Source organism: Malus domestica, chromosome 11, assembly GCF_042453785.1.
Source record: "Malus domestica chromosome 11, GDT2T_hap1".
Classification (NCBI taxonomy): domain Eukaryota; kingdom Viridiplantae; phylum Streptophyta; class Magnoliopsida; order Rosales; family Rosaceae; genus Malus; species Malus domestica.
Window position 1 is genome coordinate 6,774,639 of NC_091671.1, and position 25,650 is coordinate 6,800,288.

Below are 25,650 nucleotides of genomic sequence, written 5' to 3' on the forward strand. Positions count from 1 at the left end.
AATTGTCGTCGTCGTCGTAGTGGTCTAGAACTGAATGGTGTGGCGCGGCGGTGTTGTGATTTGTGGGTTCCTCGAGGAAGTTGGGACCCTCGTGGTCGTCGGAGATAGGAAGACAGTCACCATTCATGGTGGGGATCGGGGGCCGAGGAGGGAGACTTTCCGCATTCGTCAAGTTTTTTGTTTTTATTTTTATTTAACTAATTTTTATTAAACAAAAGATTTTTTTAAGCTAAATAGTTTTTAAGATTTGCATACCTCATCACTTTGATCTTTAAAATTTGAAATTAATATAAGTGATCCTTAAGATTGTTAACCATCAATCGTGTTGATGCACAAAATCAGCGAAGACTTTGGTACAATATAAAGTGTCAGGTTTTGTGACCTTCGCTTGGTTGCTTCGGTCACTAGTGAGGATAAGTACGTAAATGAATAGAGACAGAGAAGCAAACACAGGATGTACGTGGTTCACCCAGATTGGCTACGTCCACGGAGTAGAGGAGTTCTTATTAGTAGTGAAGGGCTTACACAAGTACAAAGGATCAAGCTCTCAATTTAGTGAGTTCTTGTGAATGATTTTAACACAAATGGCATTAGGCCATATTGTGGGGGAATGACCCCCTATTTATAGAAAAACTTGTAGCTTTGTCACATTGACATGTGTCATGTTATGATTGGTTCTTGATGTCGACACGTGCTGCGCTCTGATTGGCTTTTAATCTTGACACGTGTCGAGTAGTGATTGGCCTCCTGGTCGGAGGGGAACTCTTCTGGGTCCTTGACAGTATAGCGTTGGCCGGTGCTCGGTAGTTTCGGGATTGGTCAAGTATGGTACAAACAGTGCTCCCCTAAGTTCCCGAGTGAGGGAAACTCCTCGGTTGGGGACTTGCAAGATCCAATCCCTTGAGTAATCACGAAACTTCTAAGTACCGAAGTGTGGTCTGATCTTCATCTGCCCTTCTCTGGAAGTACCTTTCCTCCATCCGGGAATGGTGTATTTAGCTGATGAAGATGCACAAGGTAATGTATCAATTTCACTTTGAAGCTTACTTGTAGTTTCGGGCTTGGTCAAGTGCGATACAAACCCTATAGTAGGAGTCCCCCAAGTCGCCGAGCTAGGAGATCTGCCGAAAGAGGTGACAGACAAGGTAAGCAGTCAAACTTCCAAGTAAGCAACCCAGGATCAGAGGTTTGACTTCGGCTTCCGGTTGATTGTTCTCCTTCTCCTTGTCTCTCATTCAACTGCCAGGATAAGGAGAAGCAAATGGATAAGAGATGATATGAGATACTTTTGCTTTTGAAGAAGTAACTTTCCACAGGCTTATTCTTGAACTGTGCTGGAGGGTTTTCTGGTGCCCTTCAGAGTATAAGGCCGACTCAAAAATTTGAGGGTCAAAACAAGTCCATCAAATCTAGAGTACGTTCGACCTTGATGATATGGGATACTTTTGCTGTTGACGGAATAATGAATGTGGTATGGAAAGGTGTCGTGCTGTAGTGATCTGTTTCAGCTCACCGTTGAACCTTCTGCTTCAATCTTTTGCATGGCAGAAGTGGTGTGCAACCTTTGCATTTAAATGGTCCTTCAGAACATTCCTTCATAGTGACTCATCCACGCTTGGCAGCTTCAGTGTAAAGAGCCAATATCTGATCAACTGTCATGAGGTATTTGCCGGTGGAATTCGTGACCTTGACAGCAGTTGAGGATGAGTACTCGAGAGCAATGCTAAGTAAGCAACCAGGCAAAGGCTCCAGGCAGTTAGTTCCAAATTGGAGGTTTGATTTCAGGTTCCGACTGACTGCTCTCTTTCTCCTTGTCCTGCAGGTGTGGACAAGGACAAAGACAAAGACAGGGAGAAAGCATGATATGGGATACTCTTGCTTTCGACCCTGATGATATGAGATACTCTTGTTCTTGGTGTGGCTTATTTGCTGAGGTATTATCGGGGGGAAATAAAGCTGAGTATTTCGAGAGGTTATGTTGAGGGTGTCTTTTCGAATGCGAGAAAGGGTTGAGCATTTTTGCAGGTTTGCCTGTCCGTTGAGGAGGGAGGTCAATGTATATAGGGATTTCCCAATAACAAGTAGTAATGCTATTCCTTTACCCTTCTTGGTCACAGCAATGTAGTGGGAGCTGCCAGCTTCACGTGTTTTAATTTTGTCAGAGCACTTTGAAAAAGTGGTATGTGGTATCTGGAAAGCTGATGTTACGTGTGAAGATTACAGACAAGCTTTATCTAAGGAAATCTGGCTCTCGAAGTTCTGAGAGTTGTGCCTCTTCGGTTTTCGAACAAGCAATCCCGTCGAGGATCTGACTCTCGAGATTCGGAAAGCGGTGCTACTCCGATTTTTGAGAAAGTAGTTATGTTGGGAGTCTTTTCTCGAATGTGAGTAAAGGTTGGACGTTCTTGCCATCCTGTCTTGCCGCAAAACACGGAGGTCGACACACATAGGGACTTTCCAGTTGTCAAGCAGTGGTGCTGTTCCTTTACCCTTATGGGTAATAGTAGGGTAGCTGGAACTTCGAAATTCTCGTGCCTAAACTTTGTCAGAGATCTTTGACAAAGTTATATGTGGTACCCGAGGAGTTGATGGTGCATATGGAGAGCGGTGATTGAACAGTGAGATTCACGTGCTTTCTACTTCACCAGAAATCTTCGACAGATTGCCCGTAATTTCCGCAAAGCTGAGTGTGCATGTGACAGGTGCTGACGAGGCTGAAAAAGCAGGTGCTTCTTCGATTTCTGAGATCGGCCCTCGTGGTCTCTAAGCAGCCCAGCTTTTGAGAAAGCAAACGCCTCTTCGATTTCTGAAGCTCCGTCGAGTGCAGATTTTTATAGAGGCTGACATTAAGTTCCACAGCACACTTGAATCTCTACCAGTAGAAGCTCATTTCTTGCACTTCTAAGATCTTGATTTGTCTGACCTCTTCCCTCTTCAACACATTTGAAAATGTATGGACCCTTCGACCGTCGTTTTGACTTGAACCTTGGAGAAGAGACAGACACGCCTTCTCCAGACAACATATGGCGCCCATCCTTCATATCCCCTACTGGTCCTCTTACCGTTGGGGATTCTGTGATGAAGAATGATATGACCGCTGCAGTGGTGGCCAGGAACCTTCTCACTCCCAAAGATAACAGACTACTTTCCAAACGGTCTGATGAGTTGGCTGTTAAGGACTCTCTGGCTCTTAGTGTTCAGTGTGCAGGTTCTGTGTCTAATATGGCCCAACGCCTATTTGCTAGAACCCGCCAAGTTGAATCATTGGCTGCTGAAGTGATGAGTCTCAAACAGGAGATTAGAGGGCTCAAGCATGAGAATAAGCAGTTGCACCGGCTCGCCCATGACTATGCTACAAACATGAAGAGGAAGCTTGACCAGATAAAGGAATCTGATGGTAAGGTTTTACTTGATCATCAGCGGTTTGTGGGTTTGTTCCAAAGGCATTTATTGCCTTCGTCCTCTGGGGCTGTACCTGGTAATGAAGCTTCAAATGATGAACCTCCAATGCCTCCTCATTCTGGGGTTTTGTCAAGTACTGAGGCTCTGGATAACCACCCTCCGGTGCTTTCTCTTTCTGGGGCTCTACCGACTGCTGAGACTTCCCCTAAGCAACCTTTGTGAAGGCTCCCTTTTGTTTGTTTATTTTGACTCATGTATATGTACATATTTGTGGCTTATCGAAAATATTAATAAATAAGCTTTGCTTCATTTCAACATATTGTGTTAAATACACCAAAGCCTTCTTCATAAAGTTCTTTGAATTTTTGCTTTTGTTGAAACCTGTATTGTTGAAGCTTTGTGAGTGAAGCATGTAGTTTGAGGTAGTGTTCCCTTAATTTCCCGAGTGAGGAAAACTTCTCGGTTGGAGACTTGAAAAATCCAAGTCACTGAGTGGTTGTGAGACTGTCGAGTATCAAGGTGCAGTAGCATATGGTGGGAGTCCCCCAAGTCTTCAGGCGAAGAGAGTTGCCGAATGAGGTGTCTAGCTAGTAGTCAATGTCATGAGTAGGAAAACTTCACTTGTTTCTTTTCGAAGTGGTAACCCAGGGCTCTTTCTTCATATATTGTTTTTTGTTATGAAGATGTGTTAGGCCCAAAGAAGTGGAGGCCTAGGCCCTTTTTTTTTTTTTTTTTTTTTTTTTTTTTTTTTTTTTTTTTTACTCCCTCCCTTTTTCTTTGGAATGTTTGTACAGATATCTATAATGTGGCCTTTGTCATGATTTTGGAGGATGGGTGTATTCGAATCCAATGAGGGGTAGGATATGACTCATTATCATGTGCCATGATTTTGTCTTCCTTTAGCTTTTCTTTTGCTTTGCTTTACCATTTTTGCTTTCCTTTAGTCTTCCTTTAGCTTTTCTTCAATATAACACCATTTTCTGTGGCTCAGATCGCAAAACCATCTTCATGAAAGTTGTTCCTTAGCTCGTGAACTACAACATATCCGAATTGGAGATCCATCGGAGCAGTACAACTCCAGAAATTCAGGTATGATGAGTGATTGTTCGTCATTTGTATATCAACGCGTCAGACTTGTTGTGAGCTTCAAAAACTCCATTTTCTCTTGCTCAGATCAACATACTTTCTTCATCGAAGTTGTTCCTTAACTTGTGAACTACAACATATCCAAAATTGAGATCCCTCGGAGCTGTATAACTCAAGAAATTCAGGTATGATGAATGACTGGTTATTATTTTTCTGTCAACCCGTCAGATTTGTTGTGAGCTTCGAAACTCCATTTTCTATTGTTCAGATCAACATACTTTCTTCATCGAAGTTGTTCCTTAACTTGTGAACTACAACATATCCAAAATTGAGATCCCTCGGAGCTGTATAACTCAAGAAATTCAGGTATGATGAATGACTGGTTATTATTTTTCTGTCAACCCGTCAGATTTGTTGTGAGCTTCGAAACTCCATTTTCTATTGTTCAGATCAGCATGCTTTCTTCATTGAAGTTGTTCCTCATCGTCTCTTTCATAACATATCAAAAATTCAGAATGAACTAATGGTTAAATATTTCCAGATCTTCGAAACATCACAGCAGCTTCGAAATCTGCAAGAATCCGACTGTCATGTTTGGAGCTTCAACACTTTAATTTCCGTCGCTCAAACAGAAATGGTTCCTTCTTGAAAGTTGTTCATATGCTCAAGAACTATAGGGTGTCCAAAATTCAGCTCCATTGGAGAAGAGCAGAGGTTGCAGAAATTTGATAGATGAAAGGAGGCGGAAGAGGGAGAGAGAGAAAAAGTCTCTTGGGTTGGATTTCTATTTTGGGGCAGATTCCAATTTTTGTAGCACCTTCATTATTGATGAATTGCTTGTACTTTTGTCCATTATGAAACTTGGGACTTTGGCTTGTTGTTGGATCTATTATAATATGTTTGGGAACATATATAAGTGAATAAATAAGAAGGAAAATTTTGGGCCCTTGTGGGTGTAAAACAAAAAATGTTTATGTTTACCCAAGTGTTTTTGTACAAGTTCACGGGCATCTTGGGTTTTGTGAACAAAATTTGTTTATTTGGAGCAAGGTTTTGTGTTGAAGCTTTGTAGGTGAAGCTTTGGTGTTGAAGCTTTGTAGGTGAAGCTTTGTAGATGAAGCTTTCTAGGTGAAGCTTTGATGGTGAAGCTTTGTAGATGAAGCTTTGTAGATGAAGCTTTCGAGGTGAAGCTTTGATGGTGAAGCTTTGTAGATGAAGCTTTCTGGGTGAAGCTATGTAGGTGAAGCTTTGTAGATGAAGCTTTCGAGGTGAAGCTTTGATGGTGAAGCTTTGTAGATGAAGCTTTCTGGGTGAAGCTATGTAGGTGAAGCTTTGTAGATGAAGCTTTCGAGGTGAAGCTTTGATGGTGAAGCTTTGTAGATGAAGCTTTCTGGGTGAAGCTATGTAGGTGAAGCTTTGTAGGTGAAGTTTTTTGGCTGTGTATGAATAGATCTATTGTTTGGATATAAGCCATTGTTTGGTTGTTCCTTTCTTTGTATAGTCTTGTCGACACATACTTAGATTTTGTTTCGTGTTGGATATATCTGCTTTGAGGTTTCAACACTTGAGTGTTCCATTGCTAGGAATGTAAAAGAGTGAGGGCCAAGTTGGCTAAATTACCTCTTTAGTGAATTCATTGCCAAATGGCCTTCATTACATAGGATGCCGAACGGCTATAGCTCAACACTTGTACATCGTGAGTCTATTTGTAGTAGTACTTCAAGTGATCAGCGTTCTATGGATGGCCAAGGGTCTTGCCATCGGAGCTTCTAAGTGTGTAAGAGCCAGGGCGACTGATGCCAATGACTTCATACGGTCCATCCCAGTTTGGACTAAGTGTGCCTTCACTCGGGACTCTGTCGCAGAGTAATCTTTTCTTTAAGACCCAGTCTCCTATTTTGAAAGAGCGAGGCTTGACCCTAGAGTCATAATAGTTGGAGATGCGCTGCTTGTAGGCGACATTCCTCAAGTGAGCTTGGTTTCTGTGTTCCTCGACTAAATCCAAGTTGAGGGTGAGTTGTTTGTCATTTTCACTTTGAATGTAGTTCTGGACTCGGAATGTTGCTTGCTCGAGCTCAACAGGGACAACCGCCTCTGTGCCAAAGGCAAGTGAGAATGGAGTTTCTCCTGTTGAAGTCCGATATGAAGTGCGATATGACCAAAGAACTTGGGGTACAAATTCTGGCCAACAGCCTTTAGCTTTGTCCAAGCTGGTTTTCAAAGTGCGCTTGATTATTTTGTTGATGGCCTCAACTTGTCCATTAGACTGGGGATGAGCTGGAGAGGCAAAGCATAAGTTGATGTTGAACTTAGAGCAGAACAACCTGAACTTCTTGTTGTCGAACTGTCGCCCATTGTCAGTGACTATCGCATTGGGAATGCCGAATCTACAAAGGATGTTCTTCCACACGAAGTCTTCTATCTTTGCCTCAGTAATGGTTGCCAAGGGTTCTACTTCGGCCCACTTTGTGAAGTAGTCCACTGCAACGACTGCGTAACAGACTTTGCCCTTCCCTGCCGGCATTGGGCCGATCAAATCAAGTCCCCACTGGGCGAAGGGCCAAGGGCTGATCAGAGGAGTAAGAGGCTCTGGAGGGGAATGAGGAATAGCCGCATATCGTTGACATTTGTCACATGAGCGGGATACTTTGATGGCATCCTGGTAGAGTGTTGGCCAGTAATATCCTTGGCGAAAAGTCTTGTGTGCTAGGGACCGAGATCCAGCATGATCTCCACAGACTCCCTCATGTATTTCCCGAAGGACGATTTCCACCTCGGCAGGCGTAAGACACCTTAAGTATGGCAGGCTAAAACCTCGCTTATAGAGTTGATCATTGATGATCAGGTAGCGGGTAGACTTGTATCGAATTTGCTTAGCCTGGACTTTATCATTTGGGAGGGTGCCATGAGCAAGGAAATTATAGATCGGGGTGATCCAACTATCCCCCTGTTGTAAGTTGCATACTTCTGCGGCCATGGTGCTTGGTGTTGCCAACAGTTCGACATGAATTTTTCTTCCAATCTTGTCTTCCACAGCCGAGGCGAGGCGAGCCAGGGCGTCTGCATGATTGTTTGCCGCTCGAGGAACTTGGGTGATCTGGTAGTGGAAGTGCTTGAGCAAAAGTTGTGTTTGCGCAAGATATGCTGCCATGGAGCTGTCCTTAGCATCAAAGTTGTTGGTAACCTGGTTGACCACCAATTGGGAGTCACTGAAAATATCAATTTGTTTAACCCCGAGGTGTTTGGCCAAACGTAATCCTGCTAGAAGGGCTTCATACTAGGCCTCATTATTTGATGCCTTGAATTTGAAACGAATAGCATACTCCATTGCTACTTTGTCGGGTGTAGTCAAGACTAGTCCCGCTCCACAGCCCTGTTGGTTGGATTAGCCATCAACATACAGACTCCATGCTGGGGTTGTTGGTTCTATCTTCTGAGCTTCCGGGGGTAATGAAGCCACTGCTTCAGGTGTAGAAGCAATGTCAACCGGATATGTGAAGTCGGCAATGAAGTCTGCCACTGCTTGGCCCTTCTCAGCTGGCTTTGGTTGGTAGGAGATGTCAAACTCACCCAACGCTATTGCCCATTTGATCATTCGCCCTGAAGTGTCAGGACTTTGGAGTATCTGTCGAAGAGGATAATTGGTAAGCACGATGATGGAGTGCGCTTGGAAGTAAGGGCGGAGTTTTCGAGCAGACATGACCAATGCCAGAGCCAATTTCTCAATGTTAGAGTACCGTGTCTCCGCATCTTGTAAGGCTTTGCTAGCGTAGTAGACAGGTCGCTCAATATTCCCATCCTTTCGAATGAGAACGGAACTTACGGCTGAAGCTGATACCGATAGGTAGATAATGAGAATGTCTCCTACCTCGGGCTTGGAGAGTAGAGGGGCTTTACTCATGTACTCCTTGAGGTTTTTGAATGCCTCTGCACATTCATCAGTCCATGTAATGTACTTCCTACTTCCCTTAAGTGCTTTAAAAAATGGAGCACATTTGTCTGTGGCCTTAGAAATGAACCTGGTTAAGGCTGCTACCTTGCCAGTAAGGCTCTGGATGTCCTTTGAAGTTACCGGTTCCTTCATGTCGAGGATTGCTTTGATCTTCTCGGGATTAGCTTCAATGCCTCGTTGGCTAATCATGAAACCTAAGAATTTGCCAGAGCCTACGCCGAAGGCACATTTGTTGGGGTTTAACCTCATTCGATACCTCTTCAAAATAGTGAAAGTTTCAGATAGGTTGGTGATGTGTTGGTCAGCATGTTTGCTCTTGACTAACATATCATCAACGTAAACTTCCATGCTCTTCCCAATCTGCTCGGCGAACATTGAGTTGACTAGTCTCTGATAAGTCGCTCCTGCATTCTTTAGGCCGAAAGGCATGACTTTATAGCAGTATAGTCCTCTGTCGGTAGTGAAGGCTGTGTGTTCTTGATCCGAAGGGTTCATGAGGATTTGGTTGTATCCTGAGTAAGCATCCATGAAGCTCAGGAGTTCACACCCGGCCGTAGAATCTATAAGTCTGTCAATAAGAGGAAGAGGGAAACTATCTTTCGGACACCCTTTGTTTAGGTCGGTGTAGTCAACACACATCCTCCACAAGACCTTTTGAAGCGAAAGACTTTCTTTTGTTGGATTTTTCCTAACAAGGACCACATTTGCTACCCATGTCGGGTAATTGACTTCGCGGACAAAGCCTATGCCTTTGAGTTTTTCAACTTCTGCTTTCATTGCCTCGTATCGTTCAGCGTCATAAGATCTTCGCTTCTGTCTCACCGGCTTGATCTTGGGGTCAATACTCAAACGATGACAGATGACATCGGGAGAGATGCCTGGCATGTCCTCGTATGACCAGGCGAAGACTTCAGTGTTCTCTTTCAAAAAAGATATCAATGCTAACCGAAGGGGTGGTGACAATGTGGTGCCAATATTCACCATGCGGTCTGGATGATCTCTTGAGATAGGTACCTTCTCCAACTCTTCAGCAGGTTGGGCTTGCTGGGTGAAAGAGTCATCTCGAGGATCATCGGGTTGATTGTTGCTATCAGGAAGATCCAAGTTCGCTTCATCTAGGCTGGTCTTTGTGACTTGGTCATGTACAGACAGGGTTTCCTTGGGTCCGGGCAAGTGTTGTTGCTTAACTGAAGTGTTGTAACATGATCGTGCACTAAGCTGATCTCCTCTGATGTAGCCGTTGCCATGGAGGGTTGGAAATTTCATCAACAGCATATGCGTGGATACCATAGCCTTGAGATCATTGATGCCTGTGCGCCCAAAGATGACATTGTATGCCGTTGGGCAGTCAACCACTAGGAAGTTAGTGGTAATGGTAGCCGTGTAAGGGCCTGTACCAATAGTAAAGGGTAAATGTATGCTCCCTAAGGGTTGCACGATATCACCGGAGAAGCTTATCAGAGGAGAAATCGAGCGATCGAGCAAGTGTTCAGCTACACTGAGTGCCCTGAAAGCTTCGGCAAACATGATATTGACCGAAGCCCCTGTGTCTACGAGGATTCGTCGAACATCAAAGTTGGCTATGTGAGCCTCCACGATCAATGGGTCGTTATGAGGGTAGATGATGCCTCTTTCTTCCTCAGGGTAGAAACATATCGGATCCCAGTTAGGCTTTTGATACTTCCCTCCCCTGATGTCTTCCACGTGAAACACTTGGTGACCAGGCCTCAGAATTCGTTCACTGTTTTTCATGGCCCTATTGGAAGATTCAGATATGGGTGTGCCGCCGCTTATGGAATATATGACATTCACCTGGCGTTGGTTACGGTTATCCCTTTGAGGGTGAAGGAAGAATTGATCAATTTTTCCTTCTCGTGCCAAAGCTTCAATACGATCACGGAGGATGATACATTTCTCGCTATCATGGCCGTTATGCTCATGGTAGCAACAAAACATGCCCGCGTTATTCGGGGGCGTGTAATCTGGGTGCCTCGGCTTTGGCTTTGGTATCAGGTGAGCTATGCTGGGGTAAATGGCCGCGCATGTGGCATTCAAGGGCGTGTATGTCTCATACCTTGGGGTAGGGGGTATCTTGACGCGGGTTTGACCCACTGCATTGACTGCCTGGGGGTGAGCGTTATTGTGGCGATACCCTTGGTTATCGGGATAGTGTCCCTTACTCTTTTTACTGAAATGAGAGTGGTGAGGATGGAAATCCTTCCTCTTGCCTTGAAATTGATATGTCTGTTGATTCGGCGAAGCATTATGCAAGGCATGGGGAGGTGCCACTGCTGTTTGGAAAGTCGAGGTCTTCTCATTTAGGTGAGTCTGGCTTCCACCTCCCACTTGTTGATAAAGGATGGTTGTAGGGGGTTTCTCCTGATATGTCTTTGCCTCGGCGGAGGCATGGTTATAAGCCTGCGCCATCACCTCAGAGTAAGTCTTCCAAGTATTGGCATTGATCATGTATTTAAAGAAACAATCACGTAGGCCTGCCGTGAAGGCTTTGAGGGCAGTCTTGTCGTCTGCCTCGGCACACCGGGAGTATTCATAGCTGAAGCGGCCAGCATACATACGTAATGACTCGTCTGGCTTCTGGCGGATAGTGTACAGGTCATCTGCAGAGTGCAAGCGATCGGTTTGGAAAATGTGTTGGGAAACAAATAGTTTCCTCAATTCCTCAAATGAGTCTACCGTCTCAGGTGTAAGACGACAATACCAATTTAGAGCTCCGCCAGAGAGGGTGGAGGGGAAGAGAAGACATCGCTCTTCGTCGGTGTGCATCCGGTATGCCATGGTGGACTCAAAGAGGTTAAGGTGCTCAATCGGGTCCTCTTTTCCAGTATAAAGTTGCAAGCCAAGCTTTTGCTTTGTCTTTGCTTGAAGGGGGGTGTTGAGGATCCTCCTTGTAAGAGGGCCAGGCCTGGGTTGGTTCCAGTCAGGTATTTCAGCCTGACGTTCAGCCTTCAACTTGTTTACTTCCTCAAGAAGTTGTAGGACAAGGGGGTCCTGAGCGGAGTTAGGTGCCACTGGAGCTTTCTTTCGTAAATCTCCATCTCCTCTTGGAATTAGGAAGGTTTGATCAAGGGCATGTGATTTTTCCCTGGACTCGCTGTACTGGCTTCCAGGGTATGTCTGTCGGAACACCTCTGAGTCCCCTGTACCCTCATGTCTCTCTAGGACTTGTTGCCCCTTCCCCAAATTGGTGGCCGGCTCGGGCCGTGGCAGGGGACCGAGTCTCTCAGAAATCCTTGGGTCATTGATCTTTGAGCTTATATGGATGGAATTCTCTCGACGTTGCTTCAGGAAATCCCGACAATCGCGAAAGACGGCTTTCGATCCTTCTGCCCCTTCAGCAAAGAGGTGTCTCCCTCCACTTCTCATGGTTCGGGTCGAAGCAACTGGGTTAAGAGAAGCCTCATGTTGATTATCAAGTCGAGGGGTAATCTGTTCCCTATCAGGGATATCTATGTCGAATGCATGTGACCCTCCATGTTGGAGGGCACCCAGTTGATGGTTGACTTCCACGGGGGCAACAAGCTCGCGTGTCTGAGCTTGCCTAGCTTCGTGGAGTGTCTCGAAGAGCTTCTCATATTGCTCCTGGAGGACCTCATTCCTCATTGCTATCTTGTTGTTCTGAGCTTCCAACTCATCGACTTTAGCTTGAAGAAGAACTCGTTTTCCTTCCTTCTTTCGTTGTTTCGCACTATGTGCAAGGGGGGTGTCATTATGTGTGCTGTGGCTTCCTTCGCTTCCCATGTTGGAGAGGGATGCCTGGTCAAAAGAAAGTGTACGAATGATAGAAACCAGCTTGACACAGCTGAAGAGAGTAGGAATAAGTGTCGTTCCCACAGACGGCGCCAAATGTTGATGCACAAAATCAGCGAAGACTTTGGTACAACAGAAAGTGTCAGGTTTTGTGACCTTCGCTTGGTTGCTTCGGTCACTAGTGAGGATAAGTACGTAAATGAATAGAGACAGAGAAGCAAACACAGGATGTACGTGGTTCACCCAGATTGGCTACGTCCACGGAGTAGAGGAGTTCTTATTAGTAGTGAAGGGCTTACACAAGTACAAAGGATCAAGCTCTCAATTTAGTGAGTTCTTGTGAATGATTTTAACACAAATGGCATTAGGCCATATTGTGGGGGAATGACCCCTATTTATAGAAAAACTTGTAGCTTTGTCACATTGACATGTGTCATGTTATGATTGGTTCTTGATGTCGACACGTGCTGCGCTCTGATTGGCTTCTAATCTTGACACGTGTCGAGTAGTGATTGGCCTCCTGGTCGGAGGGGAACTCTTCTGGGTCCTTGACAGTATAGCGTTGGCCGGTGCTCGGTAGTTTCGGGATTGGTCAAGTATGGTACAAACAAATCGTTTTGATCATTTTGTGAATAGCTATGTTAAATAAATATTAAAATGATAAAACTACCCTTAATTTAATAAACAATAGATCAAAATGATTTGATAACAATTGATAGTATTTTTATCATTTTATTCTTATTTAATAGAGATTTTTCAAAAAAATTATCAAAATGATTGACGGTGGACAAACCTATAGACTATTTATATCATTTTTAAATTTCAAATACAAAAATAAGGAATTGTGTAAATCTCAAGAATTATTGTGAATAAAAAACTAAACAATGTTCAGCGGGAGATGTGATACCATGTGATTGCAGGGGAACACCAGCTCACCAACAGTACAGAAAAAATAAATTCTCTCACTTTTTCAAGCCAACCTTTGGTCTTTACATTCCAAGTTTTCAACGCCGGAGCGAGTCGTGACTCGTGAGACATGGATCCGAATGAGCAAGGTAATACTAATATGGGGAGGGCGAAGAGGTTTCTGGGGCTGACTCAGGACGAGTCAGAGGCCGTGTCGCGACTCGCGGTTCCAGAACAGGCAGCAGGCGCGGGAAAGAGCTTCTATGACGCCTTCGCTGTTGCGGGAATCCGAGTCGACCGAGTCGAACCCGGACTCGTCGTCTGTTCCTTCAAGGTCCCTCCCCGCCTCACCGTAAGTCATCTAATTAGTTCACTTCCCTGCTCGTTCGGTTACAAATGCATGTAAGTTTTGCATTGCATTTCTTGAAATTTGGATTAGTAAAACCATCATCAAACGCCGAATTAGCTTGAATTGTTGGTAATTTAAGCTCTATTTTAATTCTTTTCAGTTAAGTGAATGGAATCTCGGAAATGTCAAATTCGCAACCAATTTAATCTCCACTTGCTTAGTGTAAATATATGGTTTGTATATATACATACATATACATATATATATATATGTATAAGTCTAAGAATCCATAAGAAACCTATTAGTATTTGACAATTTGTTGTGAGGAAGCACAACAATAGGTCCCACACACACAAGTCGCTATTGCCGATATTCCCCCATTTTAGCCATCGGAAGAAACAATTATGGGGTGGTACCAAAAGGCCTCGGCAATATGTGTGTGTGGTACCATTGTTTATAAAGCACTACATGCTCATCTCACAAGCTGATGTGGGACTCTCAATCTCAAATCTAAGCCACCAAAACCAACAATCTCTACCTTGGCTTGATTCGAGCCATCTCTAAATCCACGTCTCACGATCCAAATACAAATAAAGCTCCCCTTGATCACATGCAACAAATTCCAAATGAGATATCCAACTTTAAATATTGTGATAGTCAATAATACAAGCGTTGCCTGGGGCCTGATACCAATTGTTGTGCGAAAGCACACCAACGGGTCCCAGACACGTGAGTCGGTATTGTGATATTTCTTCCACTTTAGCCACCCGGAAAAATGGTGTATAGGGTTTTACCAAAAAACCTCGACAATGTGTGGTACCATTGTTTATGAAGCACTAGGTGCTCATCTCACTAGCCGATGTGGGATTCTCAATTTGGCTCAAACCTAAGTCACCAAACTCAACAGTGTTCTCACAATGGAGTTGAATTTTGTGCTTTAAACATCTTGGGACTATCACACTTAATGGCCACAAATTAGAAAGCACTATGTGTGAGGGGACGTGTTGAGGGTATTTCACAATGAGGATGGAAGTTTCATATACCACTTTTGCATTGCCTATTCGAAATGTAATATGTGTAAGCGTATCTCCACCCAAAATAGGATTGAGCATGCCATAGAGTCCCATTACTTGAACCAAGTTCCTAGTGTAACCATATTGAACTTCTTAGCCCTCTCAACCAAACAGTTTTAAGTTTTATGTTGGACACTTGAATACAATTGGTGTGTCTTAATATGTCAAAAAAATTTAGTTTTAGTTCTTGTTTGTGTTTGCAGGATAGAAGTGGAAACTTGGCAAATGGTGCAATTGCAAGCCTTGTCGATCTTGTTGGAATTTCTCTGGAATTTGGCGAGGGACTCCTTAGTGTTTCAATCGACATGTCTATCTCGTATTTCTCTACAGCGAAGATTAATGTAAGCATAGCCTTCCCCTCAAATCCCTGTTTCCGTATGAAATTCCACTCAGTCCAGCATCCTTAACGGACTTTCTGGGCGAATTTCCATCCCCTATTATGACGTATATGCATTGCCAGTATTAATCAAAGCTGTACTAGTAGAAAGTTTGTTTGTTGCAAATGATCTCTCTTGACATAAATTTTTGTTTTGCAATTTTTCTGTTTCTAGTGTTGGGATTTACCTTGTCATGCGCGCTTCACCTCTCGTTCGAATTTTCTCGGATGTTCCCGAAATGACTCTTATCAGGCGATACTTTTTCCTTTCATGTCAAACTGCAGGACGAGCTAGAGATCACCTCAAAAAGAATAGGAAGAAGAGGAGGTTATACGGGAACGGTGGTAGTTTTGAGAAACAAAACAACGGGGGAGATTATTGCCGAAGGTCGACATTCGTTGCTCCGTTCACGTCGTTCTAGCAAACTCTGAGTTTCAACCTCCCTCCCCTTGAAAATTCGATGGCGATGGTCTTGAGGTACGACAACAAACAACTTGGCACAAGTTCTGGTGGATTCCACGGAGGCTCTGTACATTTATGGTAACATTCGCCGTTCTTAACCACAATTTAAAGAACGAATGAAATTAGAATTGTTTTAAAAGCTGTATATTGGTATCATATTATGTAGCTTATGTATGAACACGTCTTACTTCCAAGATAAGATCCTTGAGATTAGTTTATCTCTGAAGAACCTCCGCTAGCAATTCCGAGTAACAGCGATCACAAAGAAGTGAAGAACCAACTTCAATTGCTTGAGAGTATTAAAAGACGGTAGAGGACCAGCCTTCATAATAAAAGAATTGTGCTCGTTACTGAGCTTGTATTCATTTACTGTTTAAATAGAACTTTACAAGTAGAATTTGAGTGAAGAACAAACTCTCCACAAAGATAACTTACAGAAAATATAAAATCACAATATTATCGGTCAATCTATTTGAGTTCAACAAATATTCAAACAGGTAGGAGATGAATGAAGATAAGCCTTGACTGATTCCTTGTTTATCGCATATGGTTGTTGTAGCGGGAACGGAGTTATTCAAACTTGGTTTATCACACCCATGCAAGCTAAGCGGTCGTCGACGAGCGGGAAGCTTGGAAATGAGATAATTGAAATGATAAGTGGACAGTCATTTGGTCAAGAAATCAGCAAGTTGATCTTGCGTAGCAACATAACCAACCTGTAATTCCTGGCGTGTGACATTTTCTCGAATGTAATGGTAATCAACTTTGACATGGTGAGTGCGGGCATGAAAAACAGGGTTAGATGCAAGGGAGATTGCAGAAATATTATCACACCACACCTTTGGAGGAGACAGATGAAGATGCAGGTCTTTAAAAAGCTGACGAAACCATGAAATAGTAGTTGCAGTTATGGCAAGTTGTCTGTATTCTGATTCTGTGCTAGAGCGAGACACTCTTTTTAGAACTCTAGGACACAAGGTTTGGACCAAGAAATATACAATACCTGCCAGTGGATTTGCGATCATTGGGGTCTCTTGCATAATCAAAGTCGGCAAAGGCAATGAGTGTGAGAGGTCCAGGTTTGTACACAAGTCCATGATCTGGAGTGGACTTCAAATAGCGAAGTATTCGTTTAACAGCAATCCAGTGTGTTGTGGTTGGTTTATGCATGAACTGGCTAACCTGGTTGACAGAGAAGGCAATATCAGGGCGGGTGAAAGTAAGATATTGGAGCGCATCTACGACACTCCTGAACTCAGTGATGTCTAGTAATGGTTCGCCATCGTATAAGGTGAGGCGTTTGCCACTGACTGCAGGAGTGGAGACCGATTTACAGTCCACCATGTTTGTACGTTGAAGCAAATTAGAAATATATTTAGACTGTGAGAGATGAATGCCATTACTGGAGCGATGAACCTCCATACCCAAAAAATAAGTGAGAGGACCAAGATCTTTCATTGAAAAAACCGAGCCCATGTCATTGATCAAGGTGTTTATACACTGAATGTTGTTGCCTGTGATAAGTATGTCATCGACATAGATTAATAAGTAAATACGAATTAAACCATGACAATACACAAAAAGGGATGAATAGAGATGAATTTGCTTGGGAGGCCACAAAACTAAGGTGTTCTAGATGATTAGAAAAACATTGGAACCATGCCCTAGGGGCCTGTTTAAGGCCATACAGAGATTGCCACAATTTACAAACATTTGTGGGATATTGAGGATCAACAAAACCCGTGGGTTGTTACATGTAAACTTCATCAGATATGGAACCATGTAAAAACGCATTATGAACATCCAGTTGGCGTATAGGCATGAAAAATGAACAGCCATAGCAATAATAAGACGAATGGTTGAGTGTGTTACCACTGGACTAAAAATTTCACCATAATCAAAACCTGGTTGTTGATGAAAACCATTGGCCACAAAACGAGCCTTAAACCTGTCAATAGACCAATCAGACTTACGTTTAATACGAAATACCAATTTATTTGGTAGTACATCATGGTAGGAGTATAGGGTACCAAAGACCATGTGCCCACATGTTGTAGTGTCACGCCCCGATCCCGACATACGTCCAGGATCGACACGTGACGTTACAAAATACTCGTATCACTCACATACCTCGCCTCCGGGATATGGACAATGCACAACTCAAGATTTGAATTTCGTGATAATTTTTCTTATACTTTATGGCTGCATCTAACCTCTTCGTTAGACTGCCTACGTACCCTCAATAGGGATCAAGCCATTCGTAGTTCAACTTTGCTATAACTCGACATATAACACAGTCTGTACAAGCTAAAATGCATAACATTCCTCAATCAAACATTTGGACTTGACAAGCATGAATTATTCGATTCCAACTACATAACAACCCGCATGACAATCAAGGTTTCTATTTCATCCATCATATAAATCATTATGTTTCAACATAAAATCGCTATTCATATCATGTAATATATCAAAGAATCAACACAGCACAATAGTATCCTTTAGTCGCATTAATCACTGATATGATCATATTAATAACAATCATATTCAACATCCTTCCACAATCATCTCAAATAACTCATTCCATGATATCAAGGAGGCACGATATTAACATTTAATTATGTTAATCAGTCACTCAGATCACACCTCAATGCACAAAATTAATAAAGGACTTCTACATAGTTCTCTGCCTGGATTTCAAGTAATAACTTGATAAAACTAATTTATATTCACAAGATCTATTGTGGTTACATCTCATTCACTCGAATCCAGGGAACAAGTCTAACTTATGAAAATGAGCAAGAGTATGGATAATGGACCACTCAACGTAATCCAAATCAAGATACGATTCTGGACCATCACTCAACGGAATCGCAGAATATGAGGGATTTCAGACCATCTCTCAACCAATTCCGAATGGATACGATTCCGGACCATCACTCAACGGAATCGCGAAGTAGGAGGGATTCCGGACCATCTCTCAACGGAATCCAAACAAGCATATGATTCCCCCATCAAATGTACCAAGTACAATTAATCCTCCTCACTTCTAGAATGCATATGGTCCCCCAATGCGGATATACTACCAAGCAGGACCATTAGTGACCCCCCTAATGCGGGTTAACCAAGCAGGGTCAAGATAACCAAGTAGGTAGTGACTCCCCAACGTGGATTAACCAAGCAGGATCAGCCATGCACCACGTCTACATGGTGCAGTCTCATCATCACACCTTATACATAATTATACGCATACATGATATCGACTCTGCATATCAACCAGCATCTAGTCATATGGAGCACAACATAAGGAATTCCCTCAATTACTAATTCTACTAAAAATCTAATAAAGTACCGAATTCATCTCCTGACTTTCATCTCCATCTCATGCTAGGTAATAGTGCCAAGTTCAAATAAGTATTCAGTTGGCAATCATATCCAAATAATTATCAAACAATATTTAGATCCCATAATTGTCATAACATTCTTCATAATTATCATTCACATTATTAAAAGTTAATTAAACACATGTATATCACAAACATCATCAATACACAAGACAAATCATATTTAATTATCATAGGTCTATGGCTAAATATATATAATTCACATTTCAATAGAAATCATATTTATAAGACCAATTCATATTCATAAATGATACTAATATAAGAAATTAAGATAATAATCATATTTCATATATTCAAGTCGCTATCTAACTAATGTAGACCCACTAGACTTCACTTAGTCCCATGTAGTACTAATTTTAGTAATTAGGACGTTTCGAGACATGTTGATCAAAAGTCAACTTTCAGTCAAAGGTAGGGTCCATAATTCTACACAATTTAATTCGGAAGATCCACACATTGAATTTCAGATCCGTAACTTTCCAAAGTCCACATTATGCTCAAATAACAACATACTAAAATCTCAACATGATCCGACGGTCGGATCTCCGCCAATTTCAAAATTCAAGTGGCGGTCAACATTTAATTTTACAAACTTAGAAATCCAATTAGGGAAGATCCGTAAGTCGGATTCTCGACTTGTAAGTTTCTATTATCCACAAATATTATGTTTTATCACGCATTAAGGTTTGGTGATGATCCAACGGTCGGATTGTTGATTCATATTTTTGACCTAACCACATATCGTAATGAAATTAGGTTCAAACAATCAAACCATATCATAAGAATATCAATTATGAAATCAGAGCATCTAATTGAACTTAAAAGGACATCATCGGCCCACTAGCCAGGCCGCCGCCACGGGTGGTGGTCGACCGCCCCGACTTGATTACCAAAAATTACAGAAATGAAGATCTCAAAGAGTAGAACAAACTTTATACCTGTGGCCAAGTCCAATTTGGCCGGAAAACACTTCAATTTCACTCAAACCCGCCGAAACCCTAGAAAATGGTGTGCTTTGATTCGGCTTCCAATCGAACTCTGATGCCTCCAACACTGCTTGGGCTTTGTTCCTGGGGTTGAGGGAAGTCTTTTGGTGGTGGTCATGGACGGTGAAACTTGCCGGAGCTAGCGGGAAAAGGGATAAAGTCGCCGGAACACCCGTGGGTTTGTGGCTTCGAACTGGAAAAATGGAAAAGAAATTGGGAAATCTAACACTACCAAGATGTAGGTCTCGTCAAGGGCTTTCCATGGACACCAAGATCACCCAAAACGGAGTTTGTATGAAGGAGATATGGCCGAGTCAAAAACGATAATTTGGGCGTCAAAAAGGACCCATTTCGGGTCTCTCTCCTTTGCCCTCCTTGCTTTTTTTCTAATTGACTCCTCCCCTTTTCTCTCCCGCACTCTCTCCTTTCTCCCCTCTCCCTCGCTGCCACATGGCAGCTTCTAAGCATTTATTTATTTATTTCTCAACCACTAAAACGTTTCTAATTTCTTCATTATAACTCCATTTTACGAACGGTTTTCGCCTACGCGTTCGTAAGATCGATCTCTATTCGAAAATATAACTTGTGACCTCGAATGGTATACTCATTTTAAACAATTAATATTCCAAACTTCAAACTTCGAAACTAATTTAATTAAAATCTAATTTCAAACAAATTAAAATAAATTCTTGAAAAACAATCTAAAATCTCAATAATACAAATACATAGATTATAACAATAAAATTCAGGAATGAGATTTCACATGTAGGGCATTGAATTCATCAGCCATAGCGGTCCTTTGAAATTTATTGGCTTGATTGTAGCATGTAGGTTCAGACATAGCAGTGATGGTGGAAGTATGGGCATATTTAGGGTTAGGTTTAGAAATGCCATCTTTTGCACGTGTAACCGTAGGATGGATAGTTGGGGGGGGGGGGGGGGGGGGCTAGTGGGGTAGGATGAGATGAGGTTAAAGGTGATTGATTGAAATTTTGGGGGGGGGGGGGGGGTTAGTAGGGTAGGGTGGGAGGAGTGTAAAGGTGAGTGGATGGGAGAAGAAATAAGAGTCAAGGGGTGTGTGATAAAGACGGGTGAGGGAAGGTGATTTTCTGAAAGAGTGTTGGAATGGGTGATGGAAGTATTGGATAAAGTAGGATAAGGTGGCGAATTGGGGAGGGTGGGGAAATGGAAAAGTGAGTTGAGAGGTCCCAAGAGTAATAGGTCAAGGCACCTATACCCTAATTGATTTTGAGAATAACCTAAGAAAACATATTTTTTGGAACAAAAATGCAATTTATTTGACATGTATGGACGTAGGTATGGAAAGCAATCACACCCAAAAACCTTATAAAATCATAGGATGGTTCTCGATGAAATAACTTTGTGTATATAGAAGTTAATTTCAAAACTTTAGTTAGCAGCCGATTAATTAAAAAAATTGTAGTATGTAGGGCTTCAGCCCAATAGGTTTGTGGCATGGATGCATGAGCAAGAAGAGTGAGACCAGTTTCAACTAAATGACAATATTTTCGTTCTGCCATACCGTTTTGTTCAGGATGGTAAGGGCATGTATATTGATGATGAATGCCATGTTTTTCTAAATAAGATTGGAAATTGTTGTTAATATATTCTCCTCCACCATCCGTTTGAAAAGTTTGGATTTTTCGTTGAAATTTATTCTCCATTTCAATTTTAAATTTAATAAATGTGAAGAACACATCATATTTTAGTTTTAAAGGATATAACCATGTATATCGCTAATAATCATCAATGAAAATCACATAATATCGAAAATCAGAAATTGACAAAGTAGGGGATGTCCATACATCAGAATGAATAAGTTGTAAAGGAAAATGAGAAATAGAATTTGATGGTGAAAATGGCAATTTCTTGCTTTTGCCCAGAGGGCATGAATGACAGACATAATTAAAATGGTGCCTAGTAAGAGGCACTTTGCTAGTAGAGACTAAATGCTTTAAAATAAATGACGATGGATGACCAAGTTTGGAGTGCCAAATACGATCATCAACCTTTTCAAGTAGAATTTGAGTGAAGAACAAACTCTCCACAAAGATAACTTACAGAAAATATAAAATCACAATATTATCGTACAATCTATTTGAGTTCAACAAATATTCAAATAGTTATGAGATGGATGAAGATAAGCCTTGACTAATTCCTTGTTTATCGCATATGGTTGTTGTCGCGGGAACGGAGTTATTCAAACTTGGTTTATCACATAAGAGATACAAGTATTACGACGACGACTACAACAAAGCTTAATCTCATTAAGTGGGGTATGCTGTATGAATTCTAAAACACTACTGCGCTCGATTTTACACCAAGTTTTACATCGACGGGTGATAATTTCACAGGTGACACCCCCATTTATTCTCTAGCTCCTACTCTTCACTTTCACTTCTTTCATTCTGATCTTATCAAGGGGCTTGAGTATGATCGATGACAAATCCAACTTTCAAATCTACTGGCGCTGACTTCTGATCAAAGCCCAGGGTTAGTTTATTCGATGGCAATTTAAGGTGTCCTTCTCCGTCGTAAGAGAGGATTAGAACAAAAAATGGTGAGGGAGAAAGAGGTAGAAAGACATAGGGTTGAGGGGAAAGCGAAATGGGTGGGAGTGGGGGCAGAGATCGGAGACTCTAGCAGAAAATTGGGGTTCAATTTTTTCAATCAACTTTTTTTTTTGTTTTTATTTTAATTTATTTTCTTTACGAGTTTGGTTTGATTTTTAAAAAATACGAATTTAAATCATATTATCAATAATATATTGTAAGACTAAACTCATCATTTTCAATTAGCATAAACAATAAAAAAAATTAAAAAAAAAAGAAGGAGAAAAAAAACTCAAATAGTAACGAGTCATAAAGATAGGATACAGGCCAGGTGTCACTGCCCCAGCTGTCCATTCCCTGAAAAATTTTCCCCATTATTGCTCTTACGTACGTACGTACTTTTTCAAGTCGGCAAGGTCATTGGTGTTTAAATTCGAACCAGGCCGGAGCGAGTCGTGACTCGTGAGAGATGGATCCGAATCAACAAGGTAATAGTAATATGGAGGGGGCGAAGAGGTTTCTGGGGCTGACTCCGGACGAGTCAGAGGCCGTGTCGCGACTCGCTGTTCCAGAACGGGCAGCCGGCGCGGGAAAGTGCTTCTACGACGCTTTCGCTGTTGCGGGAATCCGAGTCGACCGAGTCGAACCCGGACTCGTCGTCTGTTCTTTCAAGGTCCCTCCTCGCCTCACCGTAAGTCATCTAATTAGTTCACTTCCCTCCTCGTTTTGTTACATTTGCAAGTAAGTTTTGTATTGCCATTTCTTGAAATTTAAAATCATCATAAAAAATTAAAAAAAAAAAAAAATCATCATCAAAAGCCAAATTAGTTTGAAATGTTGGTAATTTAAGCTGTATTTTAATTCTTTTTAGTTATGTGAGTCGGATCTCGGGAATGTTTTCGCAACCAAACATTTTTGAGTTTATGTACAATTGGTGTGTTTTGATATGTCGAAGGGAATTGGATTTCATCCGGATTCATTTTGTAGTGATCTTAAGGTTGCTCACATTTTAATCATTCATCGTATATCGTGCGATCAGAAATTATTTAATTTTTTTATTTAAAATTAAACACAAATAGTACTCGACAAAAACTGATTACACGATATACGATAAACGATTAGGATGTAGAGATCTCTAGGATCTCGAAGTTTTAGTTTTAGTTTTAGTTCCTAATTTGGAACAAGGATCCTCTCCAGATCTTCTTTGTGAAGATTCTTTTAGATTCTTTTTGTGGGGATTCGGAGATCAATCAATCTTGTCCGTTCATCGTATATCTAATGGTCAATTTCATTAGATACTATTTATATTTAATTTTAAATTTTAAATGATTCTAATCGTACGATATACGATAAACTAACAAAATTAATTGATATTCCGAATTTTCACAAAAAGAATTCGGAGCATGTACGATAAACGAACAAAATTAATTGATATTCTGAATCTTCACAAAATTTGAGTGGGGTTGTCTTTTGGCCTTTTTATGTGGATGATGGCCAGTAGAAAAAATGGAAGACTAACAAACGGAAAATTAACAAGGGAAGAATTAAAAATGTTTAGGTGTAAAACTGAAAATTCATTAGGTGCTTTTGGTTGGCCCATGTTTGTTGGACTGATTTAGGTTAGCCTTTCTCCTAATCATTGAATAAAATTATTACATAATTTTTTGTTAAAATTCTAAATTTTGAAAAGAAAATTAATGAAAAGGGTTTTAAAACTTTTAATTTTAACGATAAATTGCAAAACATAGGATAAAGTGAATAGTATCAGATTTGATTTTTTAATGTAAAAATATGATTTTTCATTAAAGTAAACAGTACCGTAGACTTTTCATTAAAACTTCAAATTTTGAAACCCTTATTAATAGATTTTCTTTTAGTAGTTAAATAAAGAACACAGAATTTACCAACTTGAATCCTCCGCCCATCCCCACCCCTTCCCATCATCTCTTCATGTTTTTTCCTTGGTGCACTTGGCCACCGTCCCCATCAGCGGAATTGGCATCAACCCAGCTAAGAGTCTTGGGGCTGCCATCATCTCCTAACCGTAAGACATCTAATTGTGTTTGCAGGATAGAAGTGGAAAGTTGGCAAATGGTGCAATTGCAAACCTTGTCGATCTTGTTGGAATTTCTCTGGAATTTGGCGAGGGACTCGGTAGTGTTTCAACCAACATATCTATCTCGTATCTCTCTGCAGCGAAGATTGGTGTAAGCATGGCCTCCCCCTCAAATCCCTGTTTTCGTATGAAATTTCATTCAGTTCAGCATCCTTAACGGACTTTTTCTTGGCGCATTTCCGGCCCTATTGTGACGTATGTGTATCGCCGGTACCGGTCAAAGTTGTACTAGTAGAATGTTTGTTGGAAATGTCATGCGCGCTTTGTATTCGATCTGCATTTGAGCATTTCTAGCTTATATGTAACACACGTCTCGTTCTAATTTTCTCGGATGTCTCGAAATGACTCGTATCATGCGATACTTTTTTCTTTCATGTCAACTTGCAGGACGAGCTAGAGATCACCTCAAAAAGATTAGGAAGAAGAGGAGGTTATACGGGAACAGTGATAGTTTTGAGAAACAAAGCAGCAGGGGAGATTATCGCCGAAGGTCGACATTCGTTGCTCCGTTCAAGTCGTGCTAGCAAACTCTGAGTTTCAACCTCCGTCCCCTTGAATACTCCTATGGCGACGGTCGTGAGGTGAGACAACAAACAACTAGGCACAAGTTCTGGTGAATTCCACGGAGGCTCTGTACATTTAAAGAACGAATGAAATGAGCATTGTCGTAAAAACTTTATATTGGTATCATATTATGTAACTTATGTATGAACACATCTTACTTCTAAGAAAACATCTTTGAGATTAGCTGATCTCTGAAGAACCTCCGCTAGCAGTTCCGAATAATAGCGATCACAAAGAATTGAAGAACCAACTTCAATTGCTTGAGAGTATTAAAAGACGGCAGAGGACCAGCCTTCATAAGAGATACAGGTATTATGACGACGACGACGTCGACAAAAGGCTTAATCTCATTACGTGGGGTATGTATGAATTATATTACACCATTGGCTCGGTTTTGCATCAAGTCTTCCGTTAGCTAAAGTATTCTATGTTTTTTTTAAAGTCTCTTTCCAAGTCTTTCTAGGTCATATTCCACCCTTTTTTTCCTAAGCCTCTATCTCACAATCGTATTCTAACCGAAGCATCTATGGGTTTTCGTTTCATATGTCCAAACTTACTTAGGCGAGGCAAGACCTTTAGATTTCAAAACTTCTTGCCAAAGGTTAAGCTTCGCATTTACTCCTCATACATTT

At 41.5% G+C, this 25,650-nt stretch overlaps 2 protein-coding genes and 1 long non-coding RNA gene across 6 annotated transcripts; all 3 read left to right on the forward strand.

Moving 5' to 3' along the window:
* The first annotated feature begins 4,309 nt into the window (after positions 1-4,309).
* On the forward strand, positions 4,310-5,363 carry LOC139189655 (uncharacterized). Its single transcript, XR_011573484.1, has 4 exons — positions 4,310-4,491; positions 4,576-4,673; positions 4,757-4,854; positions 5,030-5,363. It is a non-coding gene; the product is annotated as an uncharacterized lncRNA (long non-coding RNA).
* Positions 5,364-13,085: 7,722 nt separating this feature from the next.
* LOC103422692 (uncharacterized) lies at positions 13,086-15,604 on the forward strand. Of its 4 annotated transcripts, none has more exons than XM_070808808.1 (3): positions 13,086-13,516; positions 14,740-14,877; positions 15,088-15,604. In XM_070808808.1, exons 1-3 carry the CDS (start codon positions 13,245-13,247, stop codon positions 15,332-15,334), a joined length of 657 nt encoding a protein of 218 aa, XP_070664909.1. In that variant the 5' UTR covers positions 13,086-13,244; the 3' UTR covers positions 15,335-15,604. The 4 variants fall into 4 exon arrangements, with proteins under 4 accessions (XP_070664909.1, XP_070664911.1, XP_070664910.1 ...); XM_070808810.1 differs by having other exon boundaries at positions 13,099-13,516; positions 15,198-15,604; XM_070808809.1 differs by having other exon boundaries at positions 13,102-13,466; positions 15,088-15,333.
* Positions 15,605-22,649: 7,045 nt separating this feature from the next.
* Positions 22,650-25,201, forward strand: LOC103436660 (uncharacterized). The gene is made up of 3 exons (XM_008375101.4): positions 22,650-23,029; positions 24,408-24,545; positions 24,842-25,201. Exons 1-3 carry the CDS (start codon positions 22,808-22,810, stop codon positions 24,986-24,988), a joined length of 507 nt encoding a protein of 168 aa, XP_008373323.2. The 5' UTR covers positions 22,650-22,807; the 3' UTR covers positions 24,989-25,201.
* Positions 25,202-25,650: the final 449 nt, after the last annotated feature.

Excerpts from the sequence above, each read along its gene's own strand:
- LOC103436660 (XM_008375101.4), top strand. The coding sequence starts at position 22,808 with ATGGATCCGAATCAACAAGGTAATAGTAATATGGAGGGGGCGAAGAGG. Across the intron at positions 23,030-24,407 it reads AGGTCCCTCCTCGCCTCACC|GATAGAAGTGGAAAGTTGGC; the intron begins GTAAGTCATCTA and ends TTGTGTTTGCAG. Across the intron at positions 24,546-24,841 it reads TCTCTGCAGCGAAGATTGGT|GACGAGCTAGAGATCACCTC; the intron begins GTAAGCATGGCC and ends GTCAACTTGCAG.
- LOC103422692 (XM_070808808.1), top strand. The coding sequence starts at position 13,245 with ATGGATCCGAATGAGCAAGGTAATACTAATATGGGGAGGGCGAAGAGG. Across the intron at positions 13,517-14,739 it reads TCGTTCGGTTACAAATGCAT|GATAGAAGTGGAAACTTGGC; the intron begins GTAAGTTTTGCA and ends TTGTGTTTGCAG. Across the intron at positions 14,878-15,087 it reads TCTCTACAGCGAAGATTAAT|TGTTGGGATTTACCTTGTCA; the intron begins GTAAGCATAGCC and ends TTCTGTTTCTAG.